The sequence below is a fragment of the Mya arenaria genome, chromosome 5 (assembly GCF_026914265.1).
Source record: "Mya arenaria isolate MELC-2E11 chromosome 5, ASM2691426v1".
Classification (NCBI taxonomy): domain Eukaryota; kingdom Metazoa; phylum Mollusca; class Bivalvia; order Myida; family Myidae; genus Mya; species Mya arenaria.
In genome coordinates this window covers 29,918,854-29,945,800 of record NC_069126.1, presented here as the reverse complement: position 1 = coordinate 29,945,800, position 26,947 = coordinate 29,918,854, and the positions used below count along the sequence as shown (strand labels likewise).

The 26,947-nt window shown below is 33.3% G+C and overlaps 1 protein-coding gene and 1 long non-coding RNA gene across 2 annotated transcripts in view; one reads left to right on the top strand and one right to left on the bottom strand.

Moving 5' to 3' along the window:
• Positions 1-20,182, bottom strand: part of LOC128233697 (uncharacterized) — a 30,524-nt gene extending 10,342 nt beyond the window's left edge. Inside the window, exons 1-2 of the long non-coding RNA XR_008260755.1 lie at positions 20,033-20,182; positions 19,467-19,592 (exon numbers count right to left, since the gene is read on the bottom strand). This is a non-coding gene — a long non-coding RNA (uncharacterized LOC128233697). The remainder of the gene's footprint in view (positions 1-19,466; positions 19,593-20,032) is intronic.
• A 102-nt stretch (positions 20,183-20,284) lies between these two features.
• The window catches only part of LOC128233696 (homeobox protein mab-5-like), a 19,169-nt gene continuing 12,506 nt past the window's right edge, over positions 20,285-26,947 (top strand). The window contains exon 1 of the mRNA XM_052947499.1: positions 20,285-21,069. Coding sequence (XP_052803459.1) covers positions 20,415-21,069 — 655 coding nt within the window. The 5' untranslated portion in view covers positions 20,285-20,414. The remainder of the gene's footprint in view (positions 21,070-26,947) is intronic.

The window sequence follows — 26,947 nt, the reverse complement described above, 5'->3', positions numbered from 1 at the left end:
CAGTTGCGTAATGAAATTTTGCCAGGTCGAGGTGTTTGTTTTACCCAAACCCCCAAATTTGAAATTAGAACCGAAGGGGGTAGGGCGAGAAGGGGTTAATATGATGTCTGTCAATGAACTAATTTTTATATCCGTAATCCCAAATTGGCACTGGCTACGCGCCTGGCTCATATGCATATGGCATTCATACATTTTAAATAAACATGAAAACAAGATAACATATACAGCCCCTGGTAGTTTTTTTCAAACGCAAACTGTTTAACTACTGTTTAATCGATGAGGCAAACTGAAAAAGAGAACATACAAATCTAGCCGTCCATTTAAGTATTATTAATTCACAAAATCTGCATATATTTAACATTTATTCTTATAAATGTACTGGTTCTATGCCTATCAATGAAGCCATCTCTATTGCTGACACACGAAACTTAAGACCTTTTAGCATGTGACGCGCACATTATGAAAATGTGTATAGCTATAATGTGTTTACACGGTGGTAAATCGGTTTTTCTCTTTTTATCAACAACGCGGTAAAGCATTTCAAAACAAAAAAGCTTCCTGGGACGTTTTGGCATAAATGATTATCAAACGTATCCCTCTAGCTATGCGGACATGAATAATATAACATGAGAATGGCTAAAAATATGTATTAACCTACACTGGCGTGGTAAAAAATCTCGTTATCCGCGTGAGGTCAATGTAATGTTTCTATGTTGCTCTCTGGTCGGAATTGCCTAATGTTTTCTATGTTAAACAGTTGGAAATGTATTCCAGAAAATGCATGTTTTGTCAGACGAGGAAAATAAAGCATAACAATATTATTTATCTGAAAGCATGTTTTTTCTTTCTTCTTAGAAATGTGTTTTTGAAATGATTAGATTGTTCCTTGATAGGTATGGTATTTCTTTTGAAGTTTACATCATGTTAATGAAAGAAACTTGACGAATAAAAACGAATGCATATTTCGTATTTTTTACCACAATTAGGTTATCTACGCCCTCAGTGTAATATATCTGTTGTTGTTTTTTCGAAGAAGGAAAATATGCTAACAATTCCAAAACATTTGAATGAATTATAAGTAATGCAACGAAATATCCTTCAACAAAACTATTTAAAGCGAAATAAAACTTTTATGATAACAATTTTTATTAGCCAACCATTTATATATGTATCCGGCATGCACCAAAACATTGATGATGGTGATCGATTCATTGATTCTAATATAAAAAAATCATGCCTTATAATTCTTTACTAATGCCAGTGTGAAGAATCACGTGACTTTTAAGGGGTTCTCACATGGGTCTCCACGGATCACAACTGATGTAAACAAACAAGTAAGTGACGTAATTTTCTAAATAACATTTTTTGACAGAAAAGATATGATCATATTTCTTAGCCTTTAAAAGACTATGCTATTTTCTGCTTCTACACGTGTGTAATATTATCCTTGGCCAAAATTCCAATTTGACAGAATTTTGTAGAACGATACAACGCTGAAATTTTGGCAAAGGATTGCATCATTAAAATACAAGCAAATCTAAAATATTCAAAATATTGGATGCTATTTGTATGAAAAGCAGTAAAAACAAATCATGGAAAACTATTAGACATACATTTAGCTTTATTTAGAACCATTCCAGGCCCACACAATAAGTTCATTCAATGGTTAAAATTACATAAAAATATGAACGGAAAAATAGCTTAAGAGAATGTAACAAAGACGTATTTTAGGTGTCTCCGACGTCCAGAATTTCGTTAGCGTCAAACACGTCAAATAGCACCGTTGGAAAATGAACAAACGATCGAAAGGGAATGTCAACAATCTTACGAAGGCGTAATGCCGAAACGAAATGTTTAGATATGTATATGTTTGTGTGATTTTACTTATCACACATAAAGGAAGGAATGCTCATCCCTTTCCCATCCCTGCTTTAAAATGACACTCTTATCCAAAATCAATACATTCACAAGTAAAACAAACAAACATTTTGAGTGATAAACTTTTAAATACTAAATAAATAATGCATTTATGGAAAATATTGACTACTGAAAACAAGATTGTAACCGTGTATTTGATAACTGAAAACGCAAAATGAATTAATGATTGGTGAATGCTAAAAGATTTACTGTGATCTACTATCGTCTAATAACGTAGAAATACAGTGTTTTGTGCACATTTCTTTCAAATTAAATCATTATAACCATTGTTTTGACATTTATTCATCCTTTTGGGGATTTTAAACAATTGTGGTAAATCTTATGTGGGAATAAGAGTGCATCTTTAAGAAATTATGGAGTGGATGTCGCAAATATTGAGGATTCGATCATTTCATAGTGTATACTTGCTTTATGTTATAACGCGCCTTTTTGCCTAACATTAACAAAGTTATAGCGTCTCTAAATAGGAGTTTTCAATTGTTGGCTACGTGGCCAAGAATTCTCAGTTAAAAAGCGCCAAAATATCGCTCATAGTTATAGTTATATCTGTACACAAATAAAATTGTGCCGACATGAAACAATGAATTCAACATTGGGTGTTCAATTTAAAGGTCATATCAAGAAAAGACCCACAACCTAATCGGAACACTCGCCGAATGGACCTTGTCCAAGTGCAAGTATAAATAAGCTTACACACCAACACCGATATCAAAATATGATGAGGTAACCAGGCATAAAAAATATCACTTAAATGTACAGTGGATACCTTAAAACGATAAATCGGGCTTTCAACAGAGTGTTTCAATGTGTAAATCATACCTGATAAACCATATGGTGGACATAAAATTACAGTCAGTGAAAAGAGTATAAATCAAAATAACCCATACATCTTCCAAACAAGGGAAAATTTATAACTTAGAAGATGGGGAGACGAGTTAAGCCAGGAAGATTTTTAGCCTGATATGGCTTGGGCGTTTAAAGCAGGGCACAATTTACGACTTAGGTACAAAGAGGTTTTCGGTTCCGTGCATGTTTAAGATGAGACAATCTTTAATCTAAAATTTCATAAATAATATTTTTGCTGTCCAATATGGGCACATATGTTGTTAAGGAAAGTTAAGAAAAGCTGTTAAGCAGGTTCAGCCACTCTGTGAAAGAAACCCTATTGTCTTAAAACAAAAGCAATACCATAGTTTTACCAGCTTTTAAAATCTTTCTGTTTTGGGAATTAAAATGAACGTAATTTTATTTAATTTATCTTATTGATAGTTGCGGCAGCCACAACACGAGTTATCATTATTTCATTAAATTTGATTATTTATACATGTATTACTGTCAGCTCTAGGTTCTTGCTACCGTCCGAAATGTGAGTTAATGTTTAGGCCTAAAAAATACATTTGGTTCGGGTTACCCGACCCTACATACGGAATAGGCGCCGACCCTACCGTTTTTATAGTAAAAAAAAAATGAAAAACTAAAAAAAAAAAAAAAAAAAAAAAAAAATTCTTTTTTTTAATTGCTTTTCAATGAGTAGTTTAAAACCTTAAATGCTTATACAGGAAATAACTTTAACACCATTCTCCGATGATGAAAATAACATTCTTATATAAAGCCTAATAAAAAAAAGCCTACCTTCCCTACCTAATTTTGAAAAGGATGTAACCCTAACCAAACAATTTTTTTTAGGCCTTAGACGAAAACAAAGAAAACGTGTTCAAACATGGTTCAAACCTTTTCTACCTAGTATCTGAAAATGGAGAAAAAGAACCATTGTTTTGTTTAATAAAATATATAAAAAATAATTAATGAAAAGACGAGTTCTGTTACTTTGAGGAACTAGATTCCAGACAAAAGCTGACTAGCACAATTATAGATGTATGTGTATAGATATGCCGAAAGTGTTTACTGATGTGCCGATACTTGAAAGATAAGAATAGTTAGATGGAACGTCATTTTAAATTCACTGATTTATGTTAAATTACGCATTTTCCCTATCCCCTTCACATTTCCTTTGAAGTATCTCCAGATAAAATAATAAATATATTTACTGCTAATATTTATTCAACCTGACACTATATAAACGATATCTGGTTCGTAAAATGCGTTCATCAAATCATTTGGAAGGACGGAGAACTTCACAATTTTACAAATTTAATTTCTATCTCTAAATGTTTGAAATATAAATTGCAAGGAATGCTCAAAGGATTTCCGGCCAGCCGTCCCCCACTTTCTCTTATTACGCGCATGACCCCAAAGTACCAGTAGCTTTAAAAACACCGAAAACTGAATTCAAACGGCTGCCGACCGTTCCACAGTCTTTCAACGGAAGACAAAACTTGTCCCCATACATCAAAATAATGGCCCTCTAAACCGGTGTCCGGGGATTTTGGTCGCTAACTAGTTAGATGCCTTCGGATTGATTAGGGTCCCTCACTTGATTAAGTGCAGATCATAGGATGGCCATTTTCCAGATTCCCTCAAAGCCAATCTGGGCTCTTATTGTTTCCCAAATCAGGCCCACAAATTGAGTAGACACGGGGAGTAAGCCAGGGGATTCATTTGCTGAATTGGAAACATTTTGGGAAGTCTATATCCAGAGATTTAAGGGATTTGCAAACAATGGATGGAGATCTTCTATATGTTATTGAACACCATTGTATTTGATTGGAAATCGGTTTTCCAATAAAAGATATTGCAAATGACCTCTGAAGGAAAGTCGTTTAATGCTCTATAAAGTCCTCCAAAATGTATAATTTTGCTATCACAGTTGAATGAAATGAATACTATATGCCCATCATGTTTAGTCCATATGAACCTTAGATGAGTATCTATATAAAAAATAGATCTTACTATGCATAGTAGTGATGAAGGAACGATAGAAAAATAGCAAAATATTTTATAGGTTACATTACATAAGAGAATACCTATATTCCTTTGATGTATTGCATTTAAAGCTTTTGTTGGTCTTCAAAGCGAAGAAGAGTATTCGTAGGGTTTTAACCAGGTTTTAAACAGGAGACTTGCATGAACCTAGTGAATTTGACAGATAATGTAAGGAATTGTGTTTAATTGAAGTAATATTACGTTTCAACGGCCAAATAGGTAAAGTTTGTATGTATTTAAAGCCATAGTATAAGTTTCAATAAAAACAAAATAAATCATTTGATGATATTAAGCATTTGATTCTACGAAGGCATCAGGATGCACATAGCCAAGCCTTCATGAGAGCATAACTCTTTAGCTAAAGTCTAATATCCGGCAAGCCATTCAAACTTTCAGAATTTTGAGTTTCAAAGAATTACGGTCGGTCGTTCAAAAGGTCATCGATTTCCTCATTCGTTAAGACTTTCTATGATTTTAACGAACAATAAATAGTAAGAGCCACACAGAACCTTGAAAATTTCATAATGGATTTAAAAAAGTGAGATAAAATTACCTATTCAATTTTACATTTGAAACGAAACTTCACAACTGGTATGCAGTTCGTATTTGTATGAGTAAGTGCAGGTAAGGTATATATTACCTTAATTCACAAAGTCGGTTGTAGCTTTAGAGAGGAAAAGAGTTTGTATTTCTGGCTAGAATTTCAAAGTATTCCGTGAACGAAATCATCAGCACATTCATTACTCTAAAGATACTTGTCTGAAATGTAAACATATGCACACAATCACAAATACATCTGCACCGAACATTCACAATTACAATCCTGCATAAAAGATAATAATCCAGGCGCTAGAATATCCAAAAATCGCACAAAACTATTCCAAAAACACGGCTTAAAATCCCAATAGAATTTGAAAGAGTGTAAACACCATCTTATTCACAACTTATTCAAAACTAAAATGATTGCTGAAAGGGGTTCAAACGTGTTATATCCCTAAAACAAATGGCAATTATGATAATAAAGAATTTATAAATGTCTCTTAATAGACCCACCATAACCATTAATGGCCCGAATACTCTTCTAATGTCCATTACTCCGCCTATAAAGAAACCTAAAGCCGCGGTCAAATAGCATGAATATCATCATATTGACACATTGACTTGTATTTCAGTTATAGAAAACAATGAACCTAATGTTTAATAACCATAAATACTTTGGTTTACCCCTCAAGATACGCATTTTAGAGGAAATAAATCATTTTGAAAGCCTTACAATTTATTGTGTATTTCTTAATGTAAAATTTATCCGTAAACTCAAATTTCTTACAATAATGAAATCATATGAAGAAATCAATAAAATGCATATTTATACATTGATGGGGAAGTTACAGTCATAAATGGGAATATATGAACTCAACTGCACACCTGGTGATCAGATCTTGGTGATCAAAATACATTACTACAATAGTCATCTAATTTCTTTTTAGATTTTTGTATAGCGTTCGATAGATTTTTAACATATTTTGCAATACATATTATTTAGAATTTGAAAAAGAAGGTTGTATTCTCCAATGAAATCATCAATTTTTTAACCAGATTTTGCTCCAACTTCAATCATTTAGCCGTTCATTAGGCAACATTCATTAATTTTACATTATGGGCGATGTATCCGCCCCATATTCATTTGATATTATAAAGTTTAGTCAATCGACGCAATGAAGCAAAACTGTTATACGTTTTGACAGTATTTGCACAGGGAAGAGTACCGCTTATTAATCAAACGGGCATAGTTACCAAAGGATGATCATAGTTTACAAAGTCAAATATAGTTTACAAAAGAATCATACAGCAAACAGTGACAATTATGTGTTTATTACAGGTTCATTATATAAGCGCGACTACACATGAATTCATTAAGTTTCCTTAACTTTAACATAACTGTCTTTAACTTTCTTTCCTCACTTCGCCTGACGAATGCCTTATCAACTATTCAATTAATTGTCACCCAACCTGTCGTTATTGTTGCTCGAGTGATTACTGTTGAAAAATTGTTACAGAGCGAATAAACTGTTCACGTTACATTAAGTAAAACACCTTTTGACCAAGTGTCAACAGCAAGAAGAATGATTTAAGCTAACCAGACATGAACTATTGTAAATCAGAATAGTGAACTTTACATAGCTAGTATTTATCAACCGTATAAAAACAGTGGCCCAATGAATAAAAAGTATAATTTATTTTTGTTCTGAATATCTTGTTCTGAATATCTTAATGGCTTTTCTGTATCACTGTCAGTGTGACATAATGGATTTGAAATTGGCAGTTTCAGTGTAACTATAAACATATGTGCTATTTTTTTTTAAATGATCAGAGGCTAGTTTCACGATAAATCGAACACGAAATAATCAACTTCCAGAATCCTACTGAAGCTTTTTTGTGAAACAAGGCCCAGTTAAACGTATCTTTGATAAGGACATTGACATGTCAGTAGTTTGCTGTAAATGTAGAAATCACACGCATAGACGCACCAGCCACTGATAAATGTACACACTCTGATAAAAAAACTACAGTCAAAACTCGCTATGTCGAAGTCATGCGGACCTCAAGGAATCCTTCGAGATTACGATCATTCGATATATATCTGCAATACAAATTGGGTAAACGAAACCAAAAAAAAGCCGAAAAAAATCGACTTAAACAGAACATACAGGTAACAGAGTAGAGTTCGACATAGCGAGTTTCGACTGTTTGAATTATATTGATTTAGCGGATCCATTACGACTTTTCATTGACAACAATGGAAAGTAGAACATTGTCGATGCTCGTTAGCACTGGCTTAAATAGTAATATTAATTTTTCAATAACCATGAAAAAAATATATTTCTCATAAATGCAATAACTGCCGCTTACCATTTGGACAACGTACAATATACTTCTCATAACCAGGTTCGGTTCCCATCAAACGCATTCGCCATTCCAACGAATACTTTTCACATTTTCATAACACAATTAAGACAGGGCATAGTTATTCATTACAATAATTTTATTTAAAAAGATTTTTCAATTCCTCTATTAAAAAAATAAGCTCATTTTTCAACTTAATAAATTACACCAGTTAACATAACACGAGCAAACATTACAGTTGGCATACAACTTTTGGACAAGTGGTGGGCATAATTTTGGTCAAATATCTGTATAAGGGTGTAGACGAAGGGAAGTTGAGCTTAAAAGAAATAGTTGTGTCCTGAAATATACTGTCGGTTAGGTTTCTTTCGCCATTGAACATATATATTCCTTTCCAATTGGTAAGCAGCTCATTGCTTGATTTCATTAAACAACGCCTACATGTTGGTTGATGTGACACGTTGAAAAATGTGTTCCAAGCAATGGACACTCTTCAGCTACTACAGTATCCCATTAATTACCTTCGGGAGGAATCCATTGCCAACTGTAGAGTCATGTTTGTTAATATTGAATGTTTTGTTTTGTATAATTAAGTGTAAGATATGTATATATCATACCTTACATAAATGTGTCCTTTCTTTGCATATATGACATATAGATCGGTCCGTTTACCACTGTATTTTAATAAAAATCTAGTTTTGTGACGCCAGCGTTCCATATCATATTTAATGCCGGTCCGGACTTCGGTTAAAATGTAATATGGACTCGCGGCTGACGTCATACAACTGGTAAGTGCGGTTTGCTAATTTCACAACGGCGAACATTTGTCGCAAGTAATCATTATTAGCTTTGTTAAATAAAACACATCGAAAGCGCTTTAAAGATTATGCAAACAAATCTGACAAGATCCATAGCATAGCAGAATTAACAACAAAGTATAATAATAATATACTGGTACAGCAAGATGTCATCTGGCATAGTAAGTTTACATAATATATTCAAATAAAAATATGAAACTTATATACTTGAAGGAAGAATTTCATGTCGGGAGAGACAACGTGTATTCGATTCAAATCATATATGTAAAAGCACGTCAGTCATATACTAAATGGCGTCTTATTTCAAAAGCCTTAAAAGTAAATGTGGCAAGATATTTTAATTCGACTGATTTTCACTATTTATCAATTGCATAAATTTGAAGAAACTTTGATAACGCCAAAATTAGTTGTTTATATATTTTTCCTGATATCTTTATAACTATCGCATTCCAGAACAAAATGAAATTCATCTTCCAATACCCCGCATTTTATACATCTGCGTTCGTGATATGGTAAACTTTCAAGTCTACGCAATAATACTATAATATAATATAAAATGTTCGGTATGATATCAGAAATATTTACATACCACATCTGGTTATATGGAATTATAAGGACCGACCAGTCATCTTCCGAAGGTGAATTGACCTCATCTAAAACGTCGGTCCATATACACTTTCGGTGACTGACTGTCCGGTCCTTATAATGTCATATGACCCTCAGTGGTGTGTAACATTTCTTAAATGTATGTGTATGTATGTACATGTGTCATATATGATGCATTTATTACAATTTAGATAGTGTATAACCTGTATTGTGTGTTTTACTATACACTTATGTGACTGTTTGTGTGACTTTGTAGTCTAAATCAGAATAAACTTCTGTTCTGTTTTGTTCTATGATGTGTTATGCCCCAGGACAACTACCAGACAATTGTTTTTGCATGCAATGGATGATATAACGGCTTCATGGCTCAAACATCTGTGACAGTATGACGCAAGAGAGTTTTAAGTGCAACTTGGAGTTCAAAGATAGCCTCGTGGGCATCTACTTGCCTGATATTTCTAGCACAGCTTTCCTTCTAGGAGTGGAATACCTTTTTCACTAGGTCGACGTTAGGTCGACGTTAGTGTTGCTAAAATACTTAATGCGCATTCTTGATATTGTCGGTGCCTGGTAGCCGTTTTCAAATTCCATATGTCTTCCTGATCAAGACCACATATCTGTTTGATAGGCAGTCGTCAGAGCCCTTTTTGCCGGGTGATCCTCTAACTATGCTTGCAATGGAATTTGCGTTGGGAACCGTCATCAACTTGTCATATATAAAGGCAGTCTCTACATCACCATAGGATGAATTGCACCATTTACACACGACAAATATGTTTGATAGATTGATAGATCTATAGTCGGCCACTTCATCGACTGCTAGCATCTTCACTTCCTTATGGAATGGTTTTGTTGAGTTCTGTATTGTTGCATCGAGAGAGAGTCAGACATGCATAGACATAATCGTGCAGTAAACAAATGGTAACGCTATCATTCAGTCATACAACAACAAAACATATTTGTTGGACGTGTCCTTGTAGTGTTCATCTATTGACAACACATTTTCTTATTTAAAATAGTGACATGGAGTTGGACACGCTCGCAACTAGTTACAACCACCGACAATCTCAACTTTATTTCACTAGGTGTAAACTAATTGTTATGACCGCAGCCCTGGCAAACTAATTGTAATGATCGCAGCCCTCTCACAACAGACAAAAATGTTATGGGCGCAGTTTATCAGGAGCACAGTCCTACTGTAGACCGAACTAACCAAGTTCCTCATGGAAACAATCAGGACCAAATTAACTCAAAATTTTGAAAATAACTGTATCGGTTTGAGTGATGTCCAAGCATTTCCACAGGCATACATTTATTAGAATAACACTCATTCGTCAGACTTAAGGTATTTGACAAAGCCGCAATAGAACACAAACATTCTTCAAAGTTAAAGTGCTGGTCATTTAAAAAATCTGCATTTTATTCGATCTACCCTACAATTTAATGGTATCGGACGCAGCCATTCCAGAACCCATTATTCCATTAACAAATAAGTGGGACGCTACCATTCAACCATCCAACTAACAAATGGTTTCGGACGCAGCCATGCTAAAATACAACCATCCAACTAGCAAATGGTATCGGACGCAGCAACGCTAGAATACAGCCATCCCACTAACAAATTGAATCGGAAGCAGCCGTGCTAGAATACAGCCATCCCACTAACAAATTGTATCGGACGCAGCCATGCTCGAATACAACCATCTAACTAACAAATGGTATCGGACGCAGCAACGCTAGAATACAGCCATCCCACTAACAAATAGTATCGGATGCAGCAATGCTAAAATACAGCCATCCCACTAACAAATAGTATCGGATGCAGCAATGCTAGAATAAAACCATCCAACAAACTAATGGTATCGGATGCAGCCATGCTAGAATACAACCATGATATAAACTAATGGTATCGGATTCAACAACTAAATCCATCGGACGCATCCGCACTAGAATTCAGCAGTCCAACAAACAAAAGCTATCAGACGCATCCATACTAAAACTTAACTATCCAACAAACTTATGGTATCGAACGAAGCTTGAATACAATCAGCGTTGGAGTTGTTAATCTCACAGGTTCAAGTTCACCTGCATGTTGACATAGTATCATTGTTTACAAACTGTCAAATGAAACATACGGTATTGTTAAATGTTTGTGAACATGACTTCTACAAAACTTATATAAATGTGTTTGTGTGAATCGTATTCTCTATCAAAAGTGGTTTTATTCTTGACCAGGTGAGTTCTGAGTTGTCAACAACAATACAGGAAGAGGTTTTGTATATAATTTAATATTCGTGTATAGAAAAACTCATATTCAATTATTAAAACAACTATCTTAGCGATATCATTCTATTGACTTTTTCAATTCTAAACAAACTAGAAACCGGTAATGCAAAAGTTCAGTCCGCCCATAATAACATGGAACGCGGACAATAATGCTATGCTCCATCCTTTTGTGACAAAATATAAGTGAGGCCAATGCAAATTAATAGCTAGAATTTCATCCATTTTTTAAATTAAGGTGGGGGTGTCATTTCATCTTTTGAAACTTAAGATCACTGCTCCGTCGTCTAATATGTATTCATGTCCTTTCTCATTGTATAATTGACCATATACATGTGTTTCTAGACGAACCACGAACACGAGCGTAACAATTCTTCTTTTTAGGCATGTGAATGCTATACAACGACAACGTAGGTATGAATAAACGCCGTTCCCGGACAGTACCGGTCCGGTACGCAAATATTGACCCAAGTCGATATCCTTATTTGAGTCGATAAAATTTAAGGGGCGGCAGAAAAAGAGTGGGCAGCTGGGGATGAAAATCTAGCAGATCATATTAAGGTTGCTTAGTGCATAAGTACAGTCGGCTTATACTGACATGGAACGCGGAAAATAATGCTTTCCTCGATACTGGGGTGACCAAATATAAGTCACCAGTATTTTTGTAATGTTATCATACTCAAGTTATGTGTGTTTGTATTGTATACACCTGCGAAGAAAAGGTTTCTATTCGCGACCGGTGTGAAGCATGTAATCTCATTTTGTTTTCAAACAATACAGTCATAAATGTCAACACAGTGATCGACGTAGGTTTTGATGTGAAATGAAGTCGTATTTCACATATTTCTAATATCAACGTGCAAGTTAACCAAACTGGCAATAGTGTGTATTTCATATCTATATCACATGTTACCCAAACTGCTGGGTTGTAACCGTAGCTGTAGGATGCGTCCCGGGAATGGCTGAAACAAATGTTGGTTTAGATTATAGTCCAACCCATTCGTTCCTTTGTGTGTTAATTGTTTGTGTTTGTATGTATATTTGTTTGTCTTGGTGCTAACAAAAGAGAACAAAAATTTCAACTATAAGTATGCTGGAAGTTGGTGACCTGTGAAAATATCACCCTGCAAAGATCTCCTATGTTGATGCTTATGCTAATCCGATTGGTGTATGTAACCACCTTTCTTTCCTGGGCTAGGCATTATTTAGCGGAGGTTTGGTTTAACATACCACTAGTGGATCCAGAGGGGGCTACCTCCTCCTAAAGTTATTAAAATTTACTCTTTATGTCAATATCGGAAAAAGGTAATAAAATACGCTAAAAATGCACAATTTAGGGCTAGAAATTGTTCAAATTTTCGCGGGAGAGAACCTATCCCCCTGCCAACATTTTAATCCATTTAAATTTCGTTTCTGTGGAATGGGCGATGTCAAAACGTTGTGTCCCTAAGTTACGCCCCCTCTTACGGCAAATTCTTGAGCCACCCCTGTATACACTTTTTCGTGGCTAAAGTATGTGCTAAATATTTATTTTTTGTGCAGGTTTTCCGTGTCCATGTATCAAGTTTGTTTTCTCTATTGTATTTTTAGATGTACTTTAAACGCATATTCACCATAACCTTTCCTCCTTTTAGTCAGTGTTAAGCCACAAGTTTCGATTTACCATGATGAGGTTTTTGGACTAAATGATTCGAAAATAATGAGTGGTTGTGATATGTTTCAACGGGAGAAACAGCTATCTTGCTTACTTCTTCCGTGTCATTTAACAAAAGAGCATCGATATTCATTTCAAGCGGTTATAAAGCGATGTTAAGTTTCATCACATTATTTAATGTAACAGACCGAATGTCTTAACGGTTCTATTGGGGTAATTAATTTGCATATCTAATATGTTGTATCAAAATGATTTCGTAAAGAAGATGGACTTATGAAACCTTTAACAGCATTTTGTTAAAGCTGCACTCTTACTCCCAAATAAGATTTACCACAATTTATACAATTGTTATAATATATCAAAAAGGATGAATAAATGTCTAAAACAATGATTCTTATGAAGGATACCGAGTTTAATTTGAAAGAAAGGAGCAGAAAACACGGTACTTCTACCTTATGAAATGATAGCATTCATCAATCATTTAATATTTGTGCATTTTTAACTAGTAAATACATAGTTAAAATCTTGTTATCTGTAATTAATATTTTCCATAAATGCATTATTTATTAAGTAGTTAAAGGTTAATCACTCAAAATTTATGTTTGTTATAAATGTGTATGTATTCATTTTGAATAAGAGCTTCACTCTAAGAGGTTCGCTATCTTAATTAAACTATTTTAATATTAAAATCGTTAGGTTTTCACAACGTTGTATTAGGTGCGTTTGTTTAGAAAACATCATGGAACAAACGCATTGTTTTTGTACCTATGAAAGAAAGTTACAATGTTATTACGGTCAAGATATAAACTGAATAGGTTGTTGTTGGAGCCACATTATATATGGATAAACATTGTTTTTTAATTAAAACATTTTTTATAAATATGAGGACTTCATTTTGTATTTCTAATGGCTATGCTGACATAATTTAAACCATAAAATGGAAGACACTTATTGAAGTTTGTATAACTTTTGAACGATTTTTTGTTTATGAAAAACATTAAGGTAGAATTAACGATAGGGTATATCCAGTTTGTCTTTTTTTAAACAATGCACATGAAACAATTCGGAGGAGGCCAAGATTATTGTCCAATTGGGGTGCTGGATTTTGAAACATGAAAAATAGAAGGGTCTATTTCAAGTATATATTAAAGTTAAAAGGTAAAATCTGAAATTAATATGAACCTGAAAACATACCATCAAAAATACTTTTCTTGTAAATAACTTATAATAAAATAATAGACGAATTAAAAAGTTTTATATTAAAACAATCAATGTATACTTTTTGGACTAAGAGTCAAAAATCCGCTGATATAAGCACTTTTAAAATGTCTTGAAAGATGATTTGTCAAAATATGCATGATCATTTCCTTCAGTTTAAACATTACATAGTTTACAACGACTGTGAAGAAAGTTATTATAACTTATACACATGCCCACTTGTTCAGCTTGGTGACCACTAACCAAATTCAAATACGCCAAGGCCGGGAAACGAACCCGGGTCGCCTTGGTGAGAAGCGAATACGCTAACCACTGCGCTTACCGAACAACAAGCAACTTCGTTAAATCGTGTGGAATCATTTTGGTACGATAGTCAGGTTATCAAAATAACGTTCGTGGAAGGGCTGTGAGCCCCTTTCCCTAAATAGAGCTAGATCCTTGGAAAGAACAATTCAAGTACCCCCTACCCCTCATACACCTCCGCCCCTCCCCCACCCCTTCATATACAGAAATACACGTACTTGAAGCGTTTTTTCCTTTACGTATAAGCTAATAAAGTCCAAACAGCTGTGTTTATGTATGCAAAAACGCTAGGCAATCATTTCAATATTCCCAAGTGACATATTTGAATGGGGCGTTACGAATTAGTAATAAATTGCTCACGACCCATTATGCAAATACTAAACGAGCCTCTGTGTTGTCAATTTATTTTCTTCTCTGCACTTTCTTGTATTTTTTAACAGAACGGATGTTCCACTTTAAGCAACAGGCTGTCTATGGCCAAGTTAGCATAATTGAATGCCTTTGATATGTGTTCAATAAATTGTTGTGTCTAAGACACGTTTGGGTTTTCTTAATAAAGCACGTATCGCACGATATCTTGATCGACTCTTCATCGAGTAATTTTGATATACATTTCGAAACTAAGAACTTCATTGGCTAGTAAGGCAAAGGTTATTTGACAAATAAATTGCCCAGTTAGCGCACTCGCTTCTCACCAAGGTATCCCGGGTTTGATTCCCGGCTTGGGCGTACGTGTGTTTGGTTTGTTGTCACCATGCCGGACAAGATGGTTTTCTCCTGGCACTATGTTTTGTTTCTAAAAAATCAAGACTAAGTTCTCGCACAATATCGTACTGCATACTTTCTATAACTTTTTCTCACAATCGTTGAAAAAATAAAAAAGTACGTTTAGACTAATTTTAAATATTTCAAATATGTGAATTGTCTCCGAAAGGGAATTTTCTTATGAAGTATTTCCGGGAAACAATGTCCATCTGATTGTGCTAGTATTATCTTATAAATATGATATGCTCAAAAATAATCACGGATGTTCAGTTGGAAATCACAATATGACTCCTTCAAAAAAAAAAATATATTTTTATAGTATTATTATTTCTTCATATTTAAAAAAAACGTACCAGATAAAGTCGGGAACCGAATTCGTCAAACTTACCATGGGACTTAACATTTAGCTTGATGTGTGAAAGCTACAATGACACGTTTGTTGTTCATATTTATAAGCTATGAAATCCATCAAATGCGGGTCTTTCGTTTTGCATTCATTTTTTTTCAAATTTAATGAAAACAGACGTCCAAAAGTACAATTTTTCTCATACCAAGTCCGCCAATAAAACCCAGCAGAAATATGCTGGGGTCAGGGATCTTAGTAACAGTCAAATACATCGACATGATATGAATATATGGCTGGCTTTCGGGGGTAGAATATAACAGAAAACATTAATCAACTAACTCGTCTGTCAATGTAAGTTTCGTTTTAAATGTGTGTATACGTCTGTTTTTATCATACTGGCCTCGGTTCTTGTCGAAACCGTTATTTACAGCCTTCACCAATGTGTCAGTTGAGAGATACTTTTACGGGGATGTTAGATTTGGGTGTAGACATGAGCGATTTAGTGGGGGCGGTGTTCCGACGGCTAATAAACGTTTGGTGAAAAAACCTTATACTCTTTGGAAGGGAGATCCTCCAAGCGCACAAAATACATCCACTGTACGAACTGAACCGAATTTCATTCATTTCGTGCAGGCGCGTAGCTGCATATACGTGAGAACACGGCTGAATCCACAAGGTTTTGACAAAAAAATATCCAAAAAAATCAGCCAAAGTACTTGACTACATGATCCTAAAACTATCCATTTTCCAGTACTAAATAAAGCACCTCAGAACGCCCAGAATGCACTAGATTGCACTAGTTTTCAAAACTATCCGAGGGCGCATGCCCCGAACTCCCGAAAACAATTACGAATCCACGTGGATAGAGGGCTAGCTATGCCCGTGACGTGCATATTAACCGCTTATGATCATATAACATTCGTTTTATGTTCTGTTCTGATCTGTTCTGATTAAAACATTAATCTTAGTAAAAGTTTCATTGCCATAGGTCAATAACAGGAATGGTACGTACAGCGCGTTGTAGCACATTCGTCCCCACAGCCACATGTTAAACGAAAAACGTTCACAATGTAAAAAAAAGTTGGGGATGAGGACCAGCATTATGTACGGAAAAAATATACAAATTAATTAAAAATAAAATCGACAATAAATGATACTCTGAGAATCAGAATCGAATACGTCCTTGCTCTTTTATTCCAATATATTAGCGATAAGACACTTTTTCCACAAAATAAGCGATTATCCAAGTTATCGGAAACCCTTTGATTGCAACGTACAAATGGAACTTTAAGGAAAGTTTACGAGCATATTTTCCTTTTGATGTGCAGTTTAGTCGATAGTAATAAAAGTTGATCATATAACGGTCCGGAGAATTGCAGAGCAAAATAACGCCCCTGTAACAGCATGTCGGATAATTAAGTCATTATGTGTTGATTTTAGATTTTGTATGATATTAATTCCTGACTTTTCATGCATTTTTTTCGAAAAAGAGTTGAAATATGGCACACAAGCGTTTTACGTGATGTCGTAAAACATTGTTTTATTATTTGCTTGAATTATGTAATACATTTTCGCGATGAATGATTGTTTTATTAAATGATTCGAAACTGCGTGGATTACTAACATATCTAACTAATTAACTACTACATAACAACAAGAACACAACTCACAGAGAAATAAAGAACAGAACAGGCGTTTATTAAAACTTGTACATAAGTACACATTGTCTAAAAACATAAACTTATTTTATATATGTCAAGTGTATGTACATTGTAAATGCGAAGTGTGTACGAAACGCATCTACGAACAAATTTAAGCTCGTCTGCTTTTCGACAAAATAATGTTCAGGTATTGTCGTTGACGTCGGCATGCAGAAATCATAACTCAGTTCATAGCCGGTCATGATTTTGTAATGAAACGTAGAAGACATTTTTTCCTACTGTTAAGTACATGTTGATCATACTAACATGTCCAGCACGGCCCATAAATCTGGCTGAAATATTTTGTAAGTTATGCCCCGTTTGCGACTGACCCCCCCCCCCCCCCCCCCCCACACACACACACATAAATAAGACGGGTGTTTGTGTTCGTTCTTTGGCGCTCTTGTTTTGCACAGAAATGCTTTCATACTAGATATACCCTGTTTGTTCTTCAAATGTACGATAATATGTAATCAGAAAAAAATCTCATTTGTATTCTATATAAATAGTATATAACTTTAGAAACATTTTTTGAACATTTTTCAAATCATCATTTGAGGGGGTGGGTGGGTGGGGGAACTGGGGTTGTTTTCTGCACCCTTGTAAAGGATGATTGGACGTTGTCGACGAATGGTTGGGGGAGAGGTTATTCCCTTACCCCTTACACAACCATTATTTTCCTTTTTGCATTACATGTAATGAATGTTCAGCCGTTATGTGACAACGGTCTAACCTCTTGTTATGACTAATCTATGATTTAATTGGTTGAATAATCACTGAGTATTATAGCGCCGTGAACGGTTACCTAGGCAATTATATTCATGCGGAAAAATCCCGAAAAAGCAATAATAAAAATACACAAATGCAATTAAGGGATACAATCGAGGTCGCCTATGGTACTCTACTGTTAAACATTGTGCACTTTTGGCTTTTAAAAGACGCTTTTTAAATGCAAAATTATGTAAATAAACACATAATTGAATATATAAATGAATATATTAATTATCTTTATTTTACATTATTATGATATTTTATAAAGTTCGCGTCATTGCCAATTTTTTGAATATTTAGTTTAATAAAAATTAACAATTTTCCTATTCCATAAAATGAGTTTCAAAAGAATATAGTCTTTTTTCTGATAATTGTTTTAAACTCTTGAAAATTTAAACATGATAAATTATCTACATTTTATAATACAATAATAAATTAACAAAATGACAATTTTCCTCACCTCCTAAAAGATCGTTTAATATTAATATAAATTAATATATGCATATTTTATATCATAAAATATACCAGGTATACACGTTTTGTATGTGCAATATATATTAACATTATTATTTTAAAATTGATTTTATCGACATAAAAATATTATATTCATACGGATATGTACGGTTTAGTCTGGCTATAAAAATAAATTGAGACATGTCATGTTATATTTATTTACATTTTTATTTATATCCGAAGGGGATTTATATGTTAAACATTTGAAACGGTCATAAACAATAGATACAACATCACACACAAATCATAACCCGCACTTACGGTTATTTCTGATAGCAACTATTTTTTCTCATTGTTAAAATGCGTGTATATGGCCTGATGGCTTGAATACATGTAAAACTCATGGCAAAAATGAATGATTTATAGCAGGTATTTTAAATACTTTCTATCACACAATATAAAACAACTGCTGTGAATCATGTATATATCTGCTTCTGGTTCCGTTTTTATAAAATCCAAGACAACTGGACTGTTTTATTTTGTATGTACCAAGTACCGATATTCACATTAAATTTTTGGGACTTCTCTGGCCTTTTAAGAAATAGAACTACTTAATACTTCAAGAGGAAAAAAGAAAGGTATTGTATATATTTCTACTTCGTTCAAAGGCCGTCGACAAATAACAATTTGTCTTCTATTTTTGAACTATTTGACCACACGCTTTGAAAAAAATAGTACTTGTATCCGCAAGAGGAAAATCACATAGCGCCATTGTTCGGTTATATAATGTCTTGTTAAATTTCAGAAAGATCAAAGCAAATTACCTTGTTTGATGAAGGTAGATCAAATGTAAGGTGGGCTCCTTTTGTTCGGTAATAGGGCCCATCTATTTAGGGCTCTTCAGACATTAAGGGTTATAGGGGTCGACGGCGCGCGGACGGACAAGTGTTCTACAAAATGATAAGAAAACTATCATCTGATAATTCAAATTTTACAACACCCCGTACGACGATAAAATCAAACTTATCTTCACTAGATGTTTCAACAATAATTAATATTTTATTGCACATTTTTCCAATAGTAAATGAAAGATTAAAAAGAAAAGAAAACAATGAAACCGATAAGGTTCTGACATAATCGCTTTGATCTTATGTAAGATAATGTTAAAAACCGGTGCAATTTGTGCAAAGAGGGTAGCAGTAAATTCGGATAAACATTATTATTATATATCGTAAAATATTGAACAATTTAGAAATATTTAAAACAACGCTGAAAGCAGTAGCTGTCAAAAGTGGGCCGGTCTTAAACGCTCGAATGAACTATTGGTTTATGACCCATCTTACTTGCTGTATTATAGATCGATAAAAATATAGTGTATAGTTTTCCTTACCTCAGTTTTATCAAAGTTACCGACTACATACCACATAGATAACCAAATACTTTGTTCTGGAATTAAATATCATAAACGTGGATTTTTTTAAAGTAGCATTTTGCACAATTTAAACTCTTATCTTATTATAGAATAGACTCGTGTGTATTTGTAAACCACGTGACACGCCAGTAGTTTCTGATTGGCTGATGGACTACTTGACATGCTCAGTTAGTTTCAGTACATTGAAAATTGGTTTGATGGAAAGCAAAATATGAATCGCGTCTTTATGTCGAAACATGACTGAGGCGTAATGAGAGATTTAGCTATTCTCGTACTCTCATAAACATTACAGTGTTATGCTTGTGATAAAACTTCCATTACTCTTAGCAGTAAACAGGTCATGAATTCTTATTACGGAAGCGTTGTACCGGCCCATATGCCGATGAACGCCGGTCAGACGGACGGATTTTACAACCCGGACGCCAAGGCAATGGACATGGGGGGCTACCAGCACGGGTCTCAGGGACTGTGTTACGACGGAGACGGGCTAAGCGGTCATTATGGCGGGGGCGGCGGCGGCTACCCCGGGATCCACCAAGGTTATGATAAAATGGACAGCGGCACCCACGGGAGAGTGATGAACCTTTCGGCGAAGACATTCCCGGGATACGGGAATAATGGATTTTATTATAACCAGAATAGTTCTATTTATAGTTCGTGCAATGTGAATGTGAATACAAGCTCTAATGTGAACTCTAACAGTCCGCCGTCGGGATTGAGCAATCATTTCGCCGACGACCGGCATATTCACGACAGATTAGGAAAACCGGACTATATGAAGGAAGAATCATGTGTTCCCACCCCACCCCCTAATAATTTCTCTCCCCACGAACAAAGTTTTAACCATATAAACAATAACCCGCCACCGCCGGCACACCACGGCGTTTCACCGGCGGATATGGTGCATAATAATATGAACACATCACCGACGGCGATGCCTCAGCACTGCAACGGAATGATGGGGAATCCCTACCCCTGGATGCGCCAACTTCCGGGTAAGTGTGTCTTTGTCCGTCCGTCCGTCCATCATCCACCTAGATTATTGGTGGTAAAATGACCGAGATATCACTTTAACATGGTTATTATTATCCTTAAAATTTGATTAATAAACTAAGTATTAACTCAGTCTTGGTTGCAATACGTTTCTCACTATAAATCATTATTTTCAAGCGAACGTCTCAAGTTTTGTTGATTTTTCTTGCGTGAAACATTCAATCGATGCGAGAAAATTATACATGCATGTGTGCAACTTTGGGATAATAGATCATTTTCAGACTGCAGTTATCATTTCATCTAAAATCAGTGTTTTAGCGGATGAAAAGCTTTTGGAATATGCTCCTTTCTGAACAATTTATCACAATGAAAATGTATTCAAAAATAGCATAAAAATGTATGTACTTTTAAGTCATTTCCCCTTTTCCCCGAAATGTTTATTTTTTTAATGTTTCAATAGAATTTACAAAGATATCCTGTAAACAATATAACAAATAGATACAAATACGCTGAAAAGGGACGAAAAGAAAGAAAAAAATAAGGAAAAAGGTTAAAAATATCTTGAAAACATTTGTTTTAAGAAAGACAAAAAATATTGAACTGCTGATAGAAAAAAAAATATACTTATATATATACTCTCATGATTCTGTCTTTAATTTTATTAAAAAGGGTTAAATGGTTTACTTAATATTCACATAAACTCGAAACTCAGGAAATAAACAATGTTTTTCGCATCGTATTTCCCTTAAGGTAAAATACACATTAGCATTTCAAATGTATAAATCAAACTCAACTTGCTTTATTTCGAACATCACTCTGCTGTATAGATGGGGAAAATCACTATCCCGCAAATGCGTTAAAAATAAGAATTAAGAAATCGTTCTTGTTAGGTTTTATAATATAAAGAACGCATTAATAAAAATAAAAATACAGAAAACAAAAATATTAGTTCTCAAATTATAAACATTCATGGCATTTGCAAAAGTAAATATAATGTAAATTGTTATACAGATTTTTTTTATATTATTTTTATATTTAAGAAAAGAAATATAATCTGTTTTTTTATATATGTAGAATATACATGTTAAAATTAAGTATGCATCTTGCCGTGTATATGCACAATTTATAAAAACAGTTAAGCGTCTGGACTCATAATTAAACTCAGCCTAAACAGACAATAATTTTCATTCAAAACCACACGAATTAACATCAGAGGTATCATGTTATGTATATACATTGAAATGCTTGTGTCAGAGATTTTCAGATAAACCACTGTTTTGAGAAGTTCACGGTGACTTAAATTGTTTTTCCGCATTTAACGACCACATTTTAAATGAATAAAACCTTTTGAGGGCTATGCTACACGTGAAAATAATAGTATTTCCTTAAAATATTGAAACAAAAATGGTAGAGAAACCTTTTTAAATTCCCGTCTAAAAATCAAAACAATGTTAAATAATACAAAATATATAAATTTACAACAGAAATACTCAATAAATACTCAAATGTATTAATTTTGGATGATAATTATTATTAAGAACTATATTAAGAAAATGGAAAACACGGGTCATATTCAGTTTGAAATTGAATGCATATTTTTTAGCCCATTAAATACAATTTAGTTACACAGATACAATAATTAACGTGTTTATTTCGTTTGATGCATGAAAACATTAATTTAAACTAAATGATCACCTAATATAAACTTTAAACAACTCATTGAAAAAACAGTTAAAAAGACTAATGTATTTTTCTTGAACGCATTTAAAATATCATTGTCTACTGCTTTCATTTTTAAAACAGACATAGTATATGCTACTATTAGACATATGTTTAATAGAAAATATATATATAAATTTATTCAAATGTTCGAGATCGGAAAATAATTCGAAATATCAAAAATCATTTCTAAACGATAATTATTAAAAAAAAATGCAATTTCTTTCATATTAATAATATTCATATCGCTTTCCTTTTAGATAGTTTAACCTAAAACTCATTAAGATTAAGTTATAACAAAAAAAAATAAGATTATGAAAGAAAATGCATGCAAAATGGGGTGTTTTTTTAAGCGTAGGGCTTTTTCTTATGAATAAATCACGAAAATCAAGAGATAAAAACTTAAGTCCACCTATCAGATATTTAGCACCTTTTACATATTTTTTTCTCATAATATTCTTAAATAATTATCATATATTTTCTTTTTTATATTATTGAAATGGTTTGTTATGTAAATATTATTTTTTAATTCTTTGTTACTTTCTGTTTTGTTTAATTCTTCTTTCTTTATAGTATGTGAACGAGTTTAATATAAATATGAATTGATGTAGATCTTTCGCACATTTGTATGCAAAATATTCACAATTTCAAACACAATTTTGAAACTTTTCGCAAAAACAATTTTCCTCATGTCTATAAAAAAGAGATGAATTAATTTAGACAAATATTTACGCATTTATTTTTGGGGGTGGGGGAGGGGAGGAACTATCAATTAAAAAAACCAGTATACAAATGCTATATGATAAATAAAATGCGTCAAATTACTTTGAAAAAAGCAACAAAAGTATTTTTGAACAACAGAGTGTTATTTCTTAGAAATTTATTTGAAAAAAATGTCCAAAACGATCAGCCGCGCATTGAAAATAAATCTGTACTCATGTTTTTGAATGTTTCAAATTAAAACTTGATATATGTTTAAGAAAATACCATTTATTTAAACGTAAGATTGATGATACAAGTTTATGGCATTAGGGCGACGCAAAGTATACCTGTTCGTGATATACGTTTGAATTAGTCTATACGGCAACGTTTAAAACGTATGCTGACGTATTTAACGTTTTGAGATTACGGTTTAATGACCCTCTATCGCCTGTGATATTTAATAAAAAATAAAATGTTATGAATGCAGATATAAAATAATTATTCAGCAACATTTACAATCATGAACGTCCGTTTGAAAATAACAACATTCGAATTGCGTTTTATCTTTTTTCTTCCTTATGATTGTAAGGTTTTGCAAAATTTTCGAATATCAACGCGTTACCGTAAATATAACATAATTTAAAATGTGTCATAAATATAGATACATAATAAATATAGTTTGAATGTTTAATTGATATCACATCGTACGCAAACAGTTAATGGGATAATAAATTTACGCGTAGCCTTTATTTACCAAGATCGCCAACAAAAAAAGTTAACAAAACAAAATCATTTTAATTATGTTTTTATAAATCAATCTTAGAAGGATTTTATACTTGAAAAGATGCTATTTGGACTATAAAATCAATTTTGCCTTTTATACTTGTTTACCTAGGAAAAAGTGTACGGCATTAGCAGTTTCTGTTGTTGATAACATTCCTAGAGCCCGTCCAAGGCAGTGCCTTATTTCATTTTAGCACAAATATGGTAACACACTAAACAAAACATATATCGATGGTTACAAATAGTTCAGTTCACATCAACTATGCATGCTATTGGCCGTAAATATACTTTTACACAAAAACAGACTACAAAAACACACACAACACATGGTATTGCCCAAATCTCTTCAGCCATAAATTTTCTACGTGCATTTAATGATTTTAGTTGTTAACGTTCCATACAAAAAGTCGAGTTTTGAAGAATTCGAAACATTTTTTGACCAATTATGTACGTTCTATTTTAATGCATTTATAAAGAGCATCCATTTTGTAAATTGCAGTTGAAATCTACGAGGGTTTCTTTTTCTATTAAAATTTTAAAATATGTTCCCAATTTTATTAAAGTTGACAATGAAACAAGAACTATAATTTAGTATCATATGCTTTCGCAAATCTGGATGTCAGCAATATATAACGTGTAATACCTTTCTTGTTATCCGTTATTTTATGTTTATTTTGTCAATATATAACCTTTAAGTGTGCCATATCAGTCAATTATATCTCACCAACAACTTGTTCAAGGCATGTTCCGTTATTATCACGCTCAGCAATAGTAGTTTTATTTCAGTTTTATTTCAACACGCTCATAAAATAAATGCCCCTGCCCATTTGCGGATTTCGGGATACCGGTAGCCGGATTTTAGAGTAAAATTTACTGCGATACTTGTCGGCAATGGTTTCTTTGAATATCAGGGCACCGGTAACTTGATTTTCGGGGGCTAAAAGTGTCATTATTGTTTTATAGTCTTTTTAAAATTAGTAACGTCAATGTAGAAAATATATTAAAAAAATAAATTTTATCTTTTTTCAAAATTTAAAAAAATAAAAATAAATCCAGATGCACGGATGTCGTTTAAAGTATCTTGAACAGTTTCGTGATTAGGAATTAAGAATGCAACGAACCGATATAAGAGTTTTTGATGAATAATATTTTCATTTATCTCTAATATGACAAGGATACGTAAAATACTTAATGTATTCTTTCAGCTTTTGCAAGCGTTTAATTAATGTATTTCTAAAACATTTACAGCGTTAGGAAATGTATATTATGTACTATGTGTACTTACAATTGTATATGATTGCATTTATACAGAACCGTATATTATTCTGTGGTTAAGTAAGGACTTTAATTCATCTCAATTTGACTGCTTCAAATATTCTTGTGTCAGCAATGCAAATAATGCACCTTGTTTTCTTATAAGTTGCACACATATTTAGTCATCATTGGCTTGCGATACATATATGACTAGACCATAGTATTATTAAGTCTAAACGAGATGTTATTATTTGAATTTATTGAAACAGTTATTGAAGGTAAACTAGTTTAATCAAGTCAAATGTATCATTTTAACCACAGTATTTCAAATTGCGTGAACGAACTTTCTTTTTATGAAAGATACTGCAGATAGAAGCATGCATGGCGGTTTAAAGTCTTATTTTATGCCGACCTGACGAGATATAACATGAAATGTTGTTAAAATTATATCGACTTTATAATTTATTACTTGATATGTCAACTTAAATTTCGTCGACAAAACAAGTTGAAAAAAGAAGTCGACACAGCGTGTTTAACTAGATTTGTCGACAAAATTAAGTCGACATAACCAGCTATGAAGTGTCGACAAAACTAAGTCGACATAACCAGCTTTTAAGTGTCGACAAAACTAAGTCGACATAACCAGCTATGAAGTGTCGACAAAACTTAGTCGACTTAACCAGCTATAAGAGGGCTCTTTCGAAATAGTTTGATGACTTTGCTAATTTTTGTGTTAAATAACTCATTAAGTCGACCCGACTACATGAGCACAAAACAGCTCATAACGATATGCGTAATCAGTTTAGTGAACGATTCAAACTGCCAAGCAAATATAAGATGACTTTTAATTAGATGTGCTCCACGCCTCCATAACTTTTCACGTGGTAAAAGTACATCCTCAAATTTAGTCAATTTATTACAAAAAAATAAAACATCGAAGTGTGCACTTTTTGAAAAATTTATAAATGGTAGTTGACATAATGGCTGTTATTATGTGAATACCAGATAACTGAATTGAATAAACAGACAAAATAGCAACGTTAGCAGTTCTTGTCCCATTGTCCTTTGTAGTCATACCATTGTTGGACGAATTCATGATCAATTGTTCCAGATAGGACACTGAGTGTAGTGTAGTATTTTTGGATTCGTCAATGCCAAATATCTGTGGTTAAATTTGAAATAAAAGACAATATTCAGAAAGTAGTGTTTCAGGAATTTGAAACTACGATGTAATACTAGAAATAAGACCCCTGTATACTTTTCACAATTAGTGTTTATTTTCCTGAAGTCGTCTACGACAATTTGATGTTGATAAAGTATTGTGTTTATTTCAAAACTGATTTTAGACGATCAAAATCGATGCACTTTATATAGAGGCCGTATACGCGCGTTTTATCAGAAAACATTAACATTTCATAACGA